Source organism: Protopterus annectens, chromosome 1.part2, assembly GCF_019279795.1.
Source record: "Protopterus annectens isolate FY-2018-M chromosome 1.part2, PAN1.0, whole genome shotgun sequence".
Taxonomy (NCBI): domain Eukaryota; kingdom Metazoa; phylum Chordata; order Ceratodontiformes; family Protopteridae; genus Protopterus; species Protopterus annectens.
Window position 1 is genome coordinate 610,971,331 of NC_056727.1, and position 14,920 is coordinate 610,986,250.

Genomic DNA, 14,920 nt, shown 5'->3' on the forward strand with positions numbered 1-14,920 from the left:
AGCTGCAAGCAGCTTGGGAGGGACCCTACAAGGTGGTAAGAAAGGTAAGTGATGTTAACTGCATGGTAGAACTGCTAGGCTGGAGGCAGGGGCACAAATTGTACCATGTTAACATGATGAAGAAACCTTACCATGATAGAGAGGCCCTTGTGCTGAGGATTTGCAGTGGATTGCAGGAGGAGTCTGAGGGAGCTCTGGTGACTGATTTCCTCAGTGAGGCTCGGACTAACACCTCAGTGGAAGGGGTAGCAATGTCCCAGCAGCTATCTCCTACCCAGATTCAATAAATCCAAGCAGTGTTACAGGAGTTTGGGGGTGTGTTCACTGGGAAACCATGGTGCACCCACCTGGTGCAGCACCAGGTGGATACAGGACTCCAAAAGCCTATTAGGCAGGCCACTTATAGGGTGCCTGAGAGAGTCAAACAGACCCTGAGGGAACTATGGGTAATTCAAGAGTCCAACAGTCCCTGGGCCTCCCCAGTGGTGCTCGTGCCAAAGAAGGATGGCAGCACTAGGTTCTGTGTGGACTACAGGAAATTAAATAGTCACACAAAGTCAGATGCTTACCCCATGCCTAAGACAGATGAGGCCCTAGAGCAGCTGGGTGGGGCTATGTATCGTACAACCATTGATCTTATCAATGGTTACTGGCAGGTGCCCTTGACTCCCAGTGCTAGACAGAAGTCAGCCTTTGTGACTTCTTTTGGCTTGTATGAGTTCACAAAGATGCCCTTTGGGATGAAAAAATGCCTCAGTGACTTTCCAGAGGCTGGTAGATCATATCCTAGCAGGAGGGTTTGCCCTTGCTTATCTAGATAATATTACCATCTACAGCCATTCATGGCAATAGCACCTTCAACATGTCAGGGAGGTGCTGGGCAGACTACAGAGGGCAGGGATGACCATTAAGCTGAGCAAATGTCAGGTGGGTATGGCAGAGGTCTCCTACCTGGGACATAGAGTCGGGAGTGTTAAGGTCAGGCCAGAACCTGCCAAAGTGGAAGCCATTCAAGCATGGCCTGCACCTGTTACCAAAAAGCAGGTGAGGGCATTTTTAGGAACTGCGGGGTACTACAGAAAGTTCGTCCCCAGTTATAGTACCATAGCTGCTCCCCTCACAGACCTGACAAGGAAAAATAGGCCAGATAAGGTAGTGTGGACCCCGGCATGTGAGCAGGCATTCTAGAAGCTTAAAGAAGCTTTGGGAGGACCCCCTGTGTTAGCCAGTCCAGATTACATTAAAGAATTTGTTGTGCACGTGGATGCTTCAGACCATGGGGTGGGGGTTGTACTTAGCCAGATTTCTTCAGAGGGAGAAGAGCACCCAGTGGTTTATCTCAGTCATAGGCTCTAACCCAGGGAGGAATGCTATGCAGCTCTATAAAAGGAATGTCTAGCCATAGTGTGGGCACTGGAGAAACTTCAGCCTTATCTGTATGGAAGAAAAATGACTGTAGTTACAGACCACAATCCCCTAATATGGTTACACAGAGCCAGCTAGCAAAATGACAAGTTGCTAAGATGGAGCCTAGAGTTGCAAGCATATGATATGTCAGTGCAGCACTGCAATGGGATTAGCAATGCCAACACAGATGGTGTCTCAAGACAGGGAATGGGGTAAGGTATACTCAGATAGACCTAACCCTTTCAAGCAACGTTTTTCAAGGGGGACTTGAAAAACTAGCTTGAGTTCCCTGGGAGGGTGGGGAAGATATGTGAAGGCTGCCAACCTAGCTAGATAGGATTTTGCTTGACTTATCAGCTTTCCTTCAGCAGAGTGCAATGTGGTTACATTTTTGAAGTTCAGCATTTAACAAAGAGAACAAACATGTGGCTTACATTAATATTCACAAATGACAGCATTATCTACAAAATCCTATCTAGCTAGGCTAGCAGCCTTCACATATCTTCACAGTAGTCACAACAGTACCGTTGGTCTAAGGAACGCTGAATATTGAAGAACCATCCACAGCTGCCTGATGGAGATTAAGAACCATTTTATTTATTTATTTATTTATTTGACATTTGTTAACCGGGTTTGTCCGACTGGGCAGAGACCCTTTTTCAGTGGAGACCTAAGGAGGAAAGCTCCAGTATTACAATAAAACATACAGTAGATTTCATTGACAATGATTACAGGATTAAACAAGATAAAAAGATCTAACATGAAATGGCTAACATTAAATAACAAGGTCAATTTTTACCAGGTGATACAAGTTAATTGGAAAAACAAAATGTGCATAGAACAAATATGCCGATAATAAGTTATAAAAAAATGCATAATGAGGATGTATATGAAAGCAAGAAGATATTAGAGTACAGCCAGTTATAAGGCAGGATAGGAAGATAGTTGTAGGGAGAGGGCAAGTGTTGAGTGAACACAGAACAAAACCCTAGGTAGTAGGTAGGTGAGAAAGCATCTTAGATAAGAAATTAGTGTAAGAATACAGTAAATGGAAGTTGAGAGGACATCAGTCTGATTAGTATAGGAGATGCTGCATAAAGAGGGGGAGAAATGGGCAGAAAATGATGGGGGACAGGAGGATAAGTTATGTTGGGCCATTGCAAGGGCATGACCATGAATTGCAGAAGGTTTCTTTTAATGCTTTTTTAAAGGAGCTGGAGTTAGTGATAATTCTGATGTGTAGTGGTAGTTTGTTCCAAACATTTGTTATGGAATAGCTGTAATGTAGTTTGCCAATATTTTTATTGGGCTTATAAACTTGCAGTAGGTACTGTTGAGAGCTATGGAGAGCACAGCTGGGTGCCGTAGGTAAAATCAGTGCAATAAAAGACATCAGAAAAATGACCTGACTACAGAAGAGAACTTGCTGAATTGCCATCTTATATATTTGATTGGGAGATAAGGAATTATATGTGTGTGCATGTTTCTCCTTTTATGACATAAAGTAGTTTCTACTCAGACTCATCATGATTTGTGAAGGGCACAGGTTGTATCTGAGACACTATTTGTTTATTTTATTATATTGCATGGCAGATTTTCTGCCAGATTATTTGTAATGTTAAGTGAAATATTGCTCTACTAGAAGATTGTCATGATTACTTCTGCTTCCCTTATTACTCAAAAATGTCACTGTCTATGATACTGCCCTGACTTAGGCTCTCAGATTTAGCCTTGCTCTTTCTGGATTTACTGATTTCCTCATAATGTCAGACCTGGTTAAGGGCACATAGATAGCCAATAATATGATTCATCAAAGACCAGTATGTTAAAATAAGCTAAGCATGTTCATGATTCTAAAAGTTAAGGTATATTTATTGTACATTTGCTTTTTATCTTTAAAAATGCATTGTCTGGATTAATGCAAGTGGTGTTAAAAATCTTAGCCACAACAGAGCACTGATATTGCTTTGGTGTCTGCAATGTATTACTACATCATGATGTACAATTTTGATGAAAATAAGTCTTCATATAACTGTTATTCCTATAAAAACTTCATAATGTTAACATCTGATTTTGGTTTATATATATTAGCAGATTCTTTTTTGATAATAAAATGATGAAAAAAAGGCAGATATGTAACAGCCAATTAATGATTGCATGACTTTTGTTTATAAAATCAGATGTTCTTTGAATTTGTTGTAGCTAAAGAGAATCTGGAACTTTAAAAATGGATGCCAAAGTGGGCACTATTTTTCCAGCGCTTATTTTGCGGAGTCCCAACTCATCTGTTTCGGGATTTGTTGCTTCTTGGGCTCTGTGTTTTAATAGTTTTTTCTTCCACTGGATACACAGGGTGACTGCTTCAGCTTCATCTGTATTAGGAGGAGGCTGTCTTAGACCCTGTTGTGTAAAAATAGAGAGAGGAATAGATAAATCAACATATTTCCACAGACAAAAAAGTTTGTCTTGCATATATCACTATTTAAGTACATATGAGTTTGTGACTATCTAAAGCACTCCACAACATTTCTTCATTAGCTCGGGCTTTCTGAGTCTTTAGAATAAACCAGGAAGCAGGTACTGCCAATTTCTACTTTTTGACCGCATCTCTGTTTAATGCAAATGACAGTTGTGTAACTTTGCTGTAACCTATTTTGCCACGTGTAATCTACAAATTAAACTGTTTTCATAACTTGTGTTTGGAGCATTTCTCCCTGGGCATCCTATGAAAATTGGCTCGTTCCAAGTCGGACTTTACCGGTTAACAAATGTAAAATAAATAAAAATGAATAAAACTTGCTGACTCCCTCAAGCTATTCATCTCATTATCAGTATAAAACATTTCCTCTTCACTGGTTTCTTTTGTTTGTCTAACACCTGTTCTAATATGGAACATTTGTAAATGAGCTGCCTTAGTACAGCCGGTCAGCTGAAGAGCAGAAAAGAATATTTCAAAATAGATAAAAAGGAGATGCATTCTAGAATACAGTCAGAAACATTACTTAATTTGATTGTACATAACAGTGATGCAAAATATCCCTGATATAAAATTATCCTGTAATGATTTTTTTTTTCAGTGCCACTGTGCTACAGCAAACCTTTATTCATCTTCTGTATGCCTTTCTGTGGCAAATGGACCCAAAGATGCTAAAGAAGATGGAAGCTATGCTGCCTGCATCATAAGGATGTTTGTGGCAGTCCCACTGGTTAACAGCTGTTCCCATGCCCCTCCTTACAGGTGAGTGACCATCACCTGCTGTTGGTGTTGCTGCTTCATCTCTGGGTCCCCAAACCAGCTGTTCCCATGGACCTGATCTGATAATTGGGGACAGAGGGAAGATTCAAGCTTCCCAGTCAGCATCATCCCATTGCAGAAGAGAAATGTTTGCTTTGGCTTGTGCTGTCCCCCAAAACTTGGCTCCATGCATTCTGCATGCAATGATGCAACTGCTGAATCCAATAGGTATTTGCTGGTGCATGCTCAGGCTTTGTGGCAAATGCTGTACCCCCACCCTGCCCTTACTGACTGAAGTAGTACACATCCACATGAGGTAGGGTGAACTGGAAATTTGTTGCTTTGTTCCCATCCTTCAGTTAACTCCTCAGGGGCCTGGGCCCCCTAATATAGACCATTTCTGCTAGGATTCAGTCAACGCTCCATCTCTCTGCATTACAGCTAACCACTGTCATACTTTTAAGGTTCAGTGCCCCCGGTTATCAGGGACACAATACAACATCCTCCATAAGCACCAAAGTTGTTTCTTAAAAAAAAAAAAAGAATATGCATTGTTATATAAATAAACCTAATAAAGCTTAAATAAGGTTTGATAAAAAAACTCTGAGCACTTTGCCTGACAATAGGAATATTTGCAGGTAAAGTAGTATTATCTTTATTTTTTGTAGCTAGATGAAAGAAGAGTTTTGAAGAATTACTAGTACATAGGTTCATAGGTTTATAGGCTTGTAATAAGCTGTAGGAGGTTCATAGATTCATAGGCTAGTAATATTTTTTATTTATTTATTTAACATTTGTTTACCAGGAAAGTCCGACTTGGAACAAAGCCAATTTTCAGTGGAGGCTCGGGGGGAAAAATGCTCCAGATGCATGTCTTTGTAACGTGGGAGGAAACCGGAGTGCCCGGAGAAAACCCACACGAATGCAAGGAGGACATGCAGACTCTGCACAGAAGGCACTCCAGCTCGAGCCAGAGAACCTCTTGCTGTGAGGCGACAATGCTACCACTGCGTCGTCCATAATAGGCTGTCTGAGGTTCATAGATTCATAGGCTTATAGTAGGCTGTCTGAACTTGTGGGCCATTTTAAGCCTAGCCAAGTTTCAAAGGTGAGAATCGAACCATGTACCTTGTGTCTCTCAAGTGAACACCTTAACCATTATGCCAACCCCAATCCCCAAATCAACTGTAAACTGGATTTAAACCCAGTATCAGGTGTCCTCTTTTTCTAAGCTCACAGCACTTACACCTTGTGTCACAGAGAATGTTTTAAAATGTTTTTGAGTGTGTAAATGCTTATATCTGATGCTGAACACTTGGTGTGGAAGCTGTTTGCTGTAGGTGTAAATGCAGTTGTAGTAGTGCATACCCATGACCTCATTTGACAACAAGACAGATTGCCAGATGGTCAAAAGCTAAAGTAAGGGCTAATGAGGAAATACAAATTTTATAACTGAAATCACTCACAATTCATTAATTAAAACATCATTTTCATAGTATTATGTAATGTACATAGGATTATTCAAACTGAGCAATGGAGAAGGAAGAGTAAGGCAAAACTGATCAGTCTGGGCGGGCACATGTGAGAGGAGGTCATTGAAAGAATGGCAAAGACTTACAGTGATGAGATGCTATGGAGCTGCTTCCTGTGGTGCAGGCTTTGATTCCTACAACATTTGTTAGCATGCTGTGTGACCTTGAGTTGGTCACTTAACCAGGCAGTGCTCTGGGGGCCAATTGGGAAACTGGGCTTGCCTTCTCAGTGGTCTGCTGGACTGCATGCTTAGCAACAACCTATGATCTTATGAGCAGAAAAGTAGGTGATCCAGAATAGTATAGTGAGACACAGTTCTTGTGAGGTGATAATTCATTGTGTGTGTGTGTGTGTGTGTGTGTGTGTGTGTGTGTGTGTGTGTGTGTGTGTGTCTGTGTCTGTGTGTGTGTGTGTGTGTGTGTGTGTGTGTGTATGGACATAGCCTGGGCTCATGCTCCTCCCTATCCTACCCTCAATTCCCATCCATCCCCCACCTACGCTATTTTTATACTTCTGCTACCTCAGCTCCTATAATACTTTCCCCCAACAAATTTCATCTTTCCTCTTCACCGCTCACAATTATTTTCTTTACAGCTTCTTCCCTTCTTTCTTTACCTCCTCCCACCTCAAACAGTTATTTTCTTTACAACTTCCTTCTTCCTTTCTCTAACTTCTCTCACCTATACTCCCTACTACTGTTTCCTGACCAAACGTAGTCACTGTCCTATAACTCCCATTTGCATAGCTGCTAACATATGTCTCACTATACTTAAATCTGTCCTGTATTTTTCTAAAACTTCCTACCTAATTATGCTGCTACCCCCTTGCTGAGTAGCTCTCCTCTTCTTCTAACAAATATCACAGCACTCCACATATACCAGTCCAAAACCATACATCCTCCATTACCTCTTCTTTCTGCTACCATGAACAAACAAGCCATAATTATATCATTTCACCCTGTCTATACAACTTAGTCTCTTGTCTCTACTTTAAATACAAAGTACCATAAAGCCATCTACAAAATCAAATATACTCCCATATGAAGAAAATAGATATAATTTCTCTAAAATCTCTCAGTGTGGCAACTCCATTCTAACCTGGGCCCACTTAACTAGCCAAAGCTATAGATGTGACTATAGTGCCCTCACTGTCTCCTGCTCTAAATAAAACTCAAAAGCCACACAAACTTCAACCTTAACTCTCCCACATATGCCCAACTCACATCTTCTCTCTACTCAACCAAATACTCTCACTTCTCTCATTCCCCCTTCATTTCCACCTAAATCAGTAAAAATCCAGTATTCTCACCCTCCACATCTAAAGGGCCACCAAAAACCTAAACCTCATTACATTAAACCTGCATAGCATATGCAATAAGCTAAAGATACAAAACTCCTTCCCATAAACTATAATATAATCAGAGCTGATTGCATATATCAGAAAGCAGGTGGAGTAACTGTACTTTATCCCAACACTTACACCATTACATATTGCCCACAGTTTCATAATACTGAAATACTAATCACCTTCCTTTACTTAAACAGTCTATGCATTGTTGTTCTGTCTATAGCTCCAAGAAATAATGTTTCCAGATTGGCAGATATACTCTCCTGGGTATTTAATACAATTTCATATGAAACCATCACACTAGGTGACATCAGTATTGACTGGCAGAGCCTGACCAACTGCACATCCTGCAGTATGAACCTGTTTGGATTCACAGATCTCATTTAAAGCCCCACTAGATGCAACAAATTCCATGATAAAGGCACAATTCTCGACTGGATATTGATTTTTGACCCAAGTATATTTGTGACTTCTGGTACACTTCCTGGTGCTCTAAGTGATCATCTCACAGCATATACCCTTATGATTTCTAACCATTTGGCCAAGAAACTTGAATATAAAACTTCATGCAATCTGTCAAAATTCAACCAACAGTAATTTACTGACACTTTAAAAGTCATCATTGGGACCATGCTAAAAACTCTCCCTTTAAAATAACACCATCTTACACTTCAACACTATATTCCTAAACACATTAAATAACTTTGCTCATCTTTGCAACAGAAGAATTAAAACTAAACACACTAAATAACTTTGCTTCTCTTTGTAATAAAATAATTAAAACTAATCACTCCCATTGGCTCTCAGTAGAGAGTAAGAACCTCATGCACAAACAAACAAATCATGGAAAAATTGCCAAAATGTCAAAACAATTATACCCTTCAAACCTATAGACAGCTCTGCAACTAGGTTAAAAAGCAAGTTAACCATGACAAGAAGCAGTTTTATACATGGCTACAAACCGACCACATATATAATCCCCAAAAGTTGTGGTCATCAATTAATTCCCTACTGAACTCTGGGACAAAAAAGAACCCAGCCCATCCCCTAACAATTCTCCACTGCAATATGCAACAAAATTCAATACTTAACTCATTGAAAGTATTGCCTCCTTAACCAATAACACACCTACCCCTACCAACCCTTCACTTCCTATATCCATAAATTCTATCACACCTCCTAATGCTTTTCTCCTTTCTGATTCCAAACAGCCTATCATAACTACTCATCCATCCTTTACTTTAACTCATGTCACAACTACCTTAATAAAAAAGTACTAAAACTTCAACCCTGCTCTACCTCCTTGAAAACATCCCACCCGAATACCTTACACTAGCTGGTTAGGCCATAACATTCCCAGTAAACACCATGATCAATAAATGTATTCTGGTAGGACATGCCCCTTCTATTTGGAAAATATCCCATATAATTTCCCTCCATAAAGGAGGTAACTCAACTAATGGATCTAATTTCTGTCTCATCGCAGTAGTGTCCCACCTCTAAATTCTTAGAAAAATGCATCTGTGAACAACCTTTTCAATTTATCCTTCAAAACCAGCTCCTAATTGCCATGGTTTTGGCCCACTTACAGCACAATCTCTGCAATTTTATCCTTCACAGACACTGCAAATAAAGCTAGTGACTAAAGCAAATTTGTCTCCTCTTTATTCCTTGACCTCTCTAAGGCTTTTGATACAGTCTCACACCATAATCTCCTGAAACAACTACTATCCATTGGGGTATCACCCTACACTCTCAATTGGTTCAACAACTAGCTAATAGACAGCAACATATAAAAAGGACAAGGCTATCTCTCTGTCCATGTCTACCCAAACTTACAGGTATCCCTCAAGGCTCCATTATTGGTCCACTTCTCTTTAATATTTTTCTCAATAACCTTCACACTTTTTATTTTCAAACCTCCCTAATCCAATATACTGATGACTCTACACGTATACTCACATCTAATAAACTGGACTTCCAAGATGTCTGCACATTGAGTAACAGCTTAATTCTGGCTCTCCCAGTCTGAAAACAGAAACTTAGCAGAGGAAGCCAGTGGACCTAGATTTCTGGATAAATTTCAGTAACTGACTACTAAGTTCACTACTTAGATGCCAAAAATAAATAAATATAAAGGACCTGGAGGAAAATCAGCTACAAAAGTTGAGGAAAAACACAGACTGGGAAAAGTACTGCAGTTGTTCAAAAAGAAGCAGTGCAAGTTCCAGACATGACTTCCAGTAACCTAGAGAAAAGTGTAAAGCATCTACACACAGACCTGGTTAAAATAAATGAAACACTGATAGAGTATATCAACACAAACAATAAAAAGTTGGCAAAATGGAAGAAGCTTTGAACAGATATTCAGATAAGGTGACAGAACTGCAAAACTCAGAGGCTGAAATGGAGACAATGCTGGCTGTATATGAGACTGCACAAGAAGAGGTGTTTCAAAAAGTAATAGAATTAGAGGACATAGCACACAGGGAAAACCTTAGATTTTCTGCTGTACCTGAGTGCTGGTAGGAACAGACTGTATTAATTTTATGAAAGTATAAATAAGCAACTGGACTGGTATTCCACAACAAGAATTGTTAATTGAAAGGGCACATCTTGTGTATGCTCCAAACCTCGCTATGAGAAAACAACCTAGACTTTTAATAATAAAAATGCAATCTCAATCTTATTAGCAGAAGGAGTTGATTCTAACAAAACTGTGGCAATAGGACTTCTTCTTCTTCTTCTTCTTTTGGCTTTTCCCAGTTAGGGGTCACCACAGCGGATCACCTGTCCGCTCATGATTGGCAGTGGAGTTTTACGGTGTCGAGTGTCCAGCCCGGCGCCCAATCTTCCACAGAAGGTACACACACACACTCACTCCTAGGGCCAATTTAGAGTGTCCAATCCACCTACAGCATGTCTTTGGGATGTGGGAGGAAACCGGAGCACCTGGAGGAAACCCACGCACCCACAGGGAGGACATGCAGACTCCGCACAGAAGGCACCCCAGCCAAGGATCGAACCAGAGAACCTCTTGCTGTGAGGTGGCAATGCTAACCACCATGGCCGCCCAAAACTGTGGCAAAAGGACAAGGTACTAAAAGTGGGAGACACCAGAGTGTTTGTGGAGAATGACTACTCATTGCACACCAGGCAGAAGAGGAATACATTTATTTCATTATATGGGGCAGGCCGAGAAGCAGGTGTGAGATTCAAACTGCTGTACCCAGCTACCCTCAAAATATTTTTCTCTGAAGGAACAAAACATTTTATGATGAAGTATATGCTAAGGAAGAAATACAAAAGTTTGTCCAACAAAACATAAGCTGTGAAACAGAAGGAGATTCTGGTTCTTGTTCTTCTGGTAATAAAGACCATAGAGAGACTGTACCAAGGAAACCTTCCCCACTTTTTCAATGGAAAATGACTGAGAGAGAGAAAAAAACACAGAAGTTGACTAGAAGAATCGAGAGTGCACTGGAGATGAAGCAGAGACAGGGTTTGGGAGATGAAGATGATTGGGAATAGAACAAAAGAATCTGGAAATATTGGACTTTCTTGGACTTTGTTAAACTTGTTGGGGACTCTGAAGCATATGCCCTACTTCATGTCATTAACATTTGGAGACTGAAATCAGTAACCCTGAAACTGACAAATGTGATATTACAAAGCAATAATTATATTTGTAAAACAGGACAGAACAAGAAAATCTGGAAATATTGGACTTGTTTGCACTTTGTTAAACTTGTAGGGGACTCTAAAACATACTTCATGTCATTAATGTTTGGAAAAATACTCAGGAGAGGGGAAGAGGAGGGAGAGAGTTAACTATAAGTAAGATCTTTTTTTCTTAACAGTATTATTTAAGTGGTACATGATTTTTTCTGTATGTTATAAAGTTTTTTAGTTATTTTTAAGTGTAATGGGGGTACAGATGTAAATATGTGCTTCTGTTTATTATTTTTGTTTCTTTCTCCCTGTTTAGTTTTAAGAAATGTAGGCACTGCAATGTATAAAAAAGGGGGGTCTGGTTAAAAGAGCATGGCAAAAGAAAAAAATAGTGTGTTTTTCTCATTCTTGCATATGGGAATGACTGTGTTAGCTTTATATAGTAACAAGTTTTGACAGAAGGCAAGTAAGTTAAAAAGAATATTGAACAATATGATGTCTTTTTTCTAGTAAATAGTACTGGTTCTCATGTCACTATCAGACAATCTGATAAAGAGAAATGGCTTGGAGAAAATGTTTTCTGAAAGCATTCAAGTGTTTCCTGGCTGGGAGAGTTATAAAGATAAGGCAAAACCAGACAGCACTTAACTCATTCACTCCAGAGAAGCTAAGGAAGTTTGCACTATAAGTTCCAAAGGGTGGAGCCTAAGCCTTTTGACATAATCAAATTATGTCCTCACATTTCAGACAAATGTTTATATCTCTAGAACCACAGGAATTATGAAAACACTATAAATGGCCAACTCTTCAACACAAACTATTTTTATAGTGATGGTATTCTTTAGGTTCTAGCTCTTAAACCAACATTTATAAGTCAACAGTAAACACAGTAACTATTACATTTGTAAAATTTTGTAAACAACTTACAATATCTCAGCAACCACTCAAGTTACACACATACTGTCAGCAGCATTTTATTCATCTAGTGGAGAGGCTAAGGTGTTTGGTTGGTGTTACTTGGTTGTTGAGATATTTAGAAAAATGTGAAAATTATATCTGTATAAATTAATATCATAAAAACAATAGTTAATATCTATTTACCTGCACTAGACAGAGGTCAAAGCAGTTGGGTTTGTTACTTTGTAAGCTTTAAGATGAAATATTTTAAAACCTTGTACATAGCATGGTTTTGGAATTATTGATGCAAATATAATAGGCAATATTTAATGCCTAGAGGTGTCAGTAGGAGTTAACCGCAGATGCACCTGGAAGCATCACTCAGATATAGAATCACAGGTTCTGCCATGCGTCTTAGCATGGATAAGCTTTCTGTCTGTTTAGCTCGAGTCTGTGTGTGTGGCTGTCAGTTTGGAACTTAAGGGGGCAAAACTTCAGTATTTGAAGATGTATATAGTTTTGTGTGTTATTATTAAATTAGTACGTTTTAGAGGGGTATTTTGTGTGTGTGTGTGTGTGTGTGTGTGTGTATTTTTATTTGAGGGTTTTCAATAAAACAAAATGTTCTGCAAGATGTGACATAGGCTTAAATGGAGATGACAAGAAACAGTTGTATAATAGAGTAACCTGCAAAACAGTGCATGCATGTAACACAAAAGCTGGAACTAGACATTTAACAAAGAAGCTGTTCTGCATAAAAGGTAGGAATAATAGTCCCTCAAGAATATGATTCTTTCTATAATGTCTTTAAATGTTAATGGTCTCACAGATGAATCCAAAAAAGAAAGAGTAGTGAACTATATTAAAAAATGTAGAGTGCAAATAGCTATGCTACAGGAGACATACTTGGAAAGATCTGAACATGTGAATTTGATAAAGAAAGGTTTTCAAAATGGTTATTCAGCAGAATACTTGGGGCAAAGGAAGACAGAAGTACTTATATTAATTGCAAGAGGAGCTCCAATAGTAATAGAAGAGGAAAAAAAGACAATAATGATAGATTTTGAAGTACTAAAGGGCTACTGGCAAGGAGGATTACACTGACATGTAATTATATTCCACCAAAAACAAACTGCTATAATAGGCCTAAAGAAAATTCTGGGAGAAAGAATCAGCAAGGAATATTACTTATAGGTGGGGGACTAAAATTTGATTTGCAACAGTGAAGATGTGTCTGGGGTCCAGAAAGGGAAATATAACAAAGGATGATATATTTTTAAAGAAATTTATGAAAATATTTGGCATGGAAGATGTGAATTCAGTACTAGGAATTTGGAGTGAATTTACATATTATTCCCCAAAATACAAAACAAGGATAGGCTAGAAAGAATGTACATTTCATAGGAACATGCGCATTTAATTGAAAGTCTTGATATGCACCCAATATCTATTTCAGATCATGTCCCAATAATAACTAAAATAAAAACACTGGGTAATGAAAAGTGTTTATGTCTGCAATGGCTAAAAGAATGGCAAAGTAATGCCAAAATTGATAGATATGGATCAATGTGGTTTTGTGGAGGGGGAGAAAACATTTGACAACATAAACAAAACAGTGATGATCCAGAGGGAAGCAGAATGTAAGAAGATACCACTGTTTCTGGTGGGTCTTGATGCAGAGAAAGCATTTGACAGAGTAAGCTGGAATTTTATGAGCACAATAATGGAAGCATTTACCTTTCCATATAAAACTATGAGGTTGATTAGGAGGATATATTAAGGATCAGAGGTAAAGATTAAAGTGGGTAGGGTCCTCTCTGATAATCTCTGCTTGAGCAGAGGAACCAGGCATTGGTGTCCTCTCTCCCTTTTGTTATTTGCATTATATTTAGAACCATTGACAAAGAAAATAAGGGACTCAGAAATTCAAGGATATAATTGGTATGGTAGTCAAAAAACAATGGCTCTTTTCCCATCTAATAACCTGTCCCATCCTCAACAGGTAATGTAAGAAATCTTCTTTTCTATTGAAACTTGTCTCACCAGGGCCCATCTTCTGCTCAACCCTAATAAAACCAAGCTACTCTTATTCACACTAAAAATATAGCTAAAATAAAACCCAGTTTTAAATATTCTCCCTTAATAACACAAAAATCAAAGCTGTCTCCCACTCACGATTGCCAGGAATTACAATAGATGACAAACTCAAATTTGATCTTCATATTTAAACAATATCCAAAAAAAAAAAATCACCAAAAACTAAGAATGCTTTATAGGCAAAAACATTTCCTAAATGCACTCACTAGAGCTACCTTTGCTGGCACTCTCCTCCTATCTGCTTTGCATTATGGAGCCTCAATTCTCACCAACTTACAAGCCTCCCTTGTTGAGTCTTTTGGCTTTTCCTGGTTAGGGGTCGCCACAGCGGAACTCCGGTCCGCTAATGATTGGTAGTTGATTTTTACGTGTCGAGTTACCAGCCCTGATGCACAACCTTCAACGAAGGTATGCCCATTCACACGTTTCCACGCAGAAGACGCTCTAGCTGAGAATCGAACCGGACAGCGTCTTACTGTGAGGCAAAAACACTACCGCAGCACTAAAAACTAAAATTGAAATATGCTATAACAAAAATCTCATCAAATGCATCCCACTTCACACATCACTGCACATCATTTCAAACCCTGAAGTTGCTCGAAATTCCTAATCACCTAATCTTTGTATAACCACTTACTATACATAAAATCGTGCATAAACATTTAGGTCCGCCATGCTATAAAATCACATCTCCATAGCTATCACCCTAACAGACCTCTCTTTTCAGAAGGT

At 39.0% G+C, this 14,920-nt stretch overlaps 1 protein-coding gene across 1 annotated transcript in view; it reads right to left on the bottom strand.

Moving 5' to 3' along the window:
* Positions 1-3,293: 3,293 nt before the first annotated feature.
* The window catches only part of LOC122792394, a 431,766-nt gene continuing 420,139 nt past the window's right edge, over positions 3,294-14,920 (bottom strand). Inside the window, exon 12 of the mRNA XM_044060182.1 lies at positions 3,294-3,807. Within this exon, the coding sequence (XP_043916117.1) occupies positions 3,610-3,807 (198 nt within the window). The 3' untranslated portion in view covers positions 3,294-3,609. The remainder of the gene's footprint in view (positions 3,808-14,920) is intronic.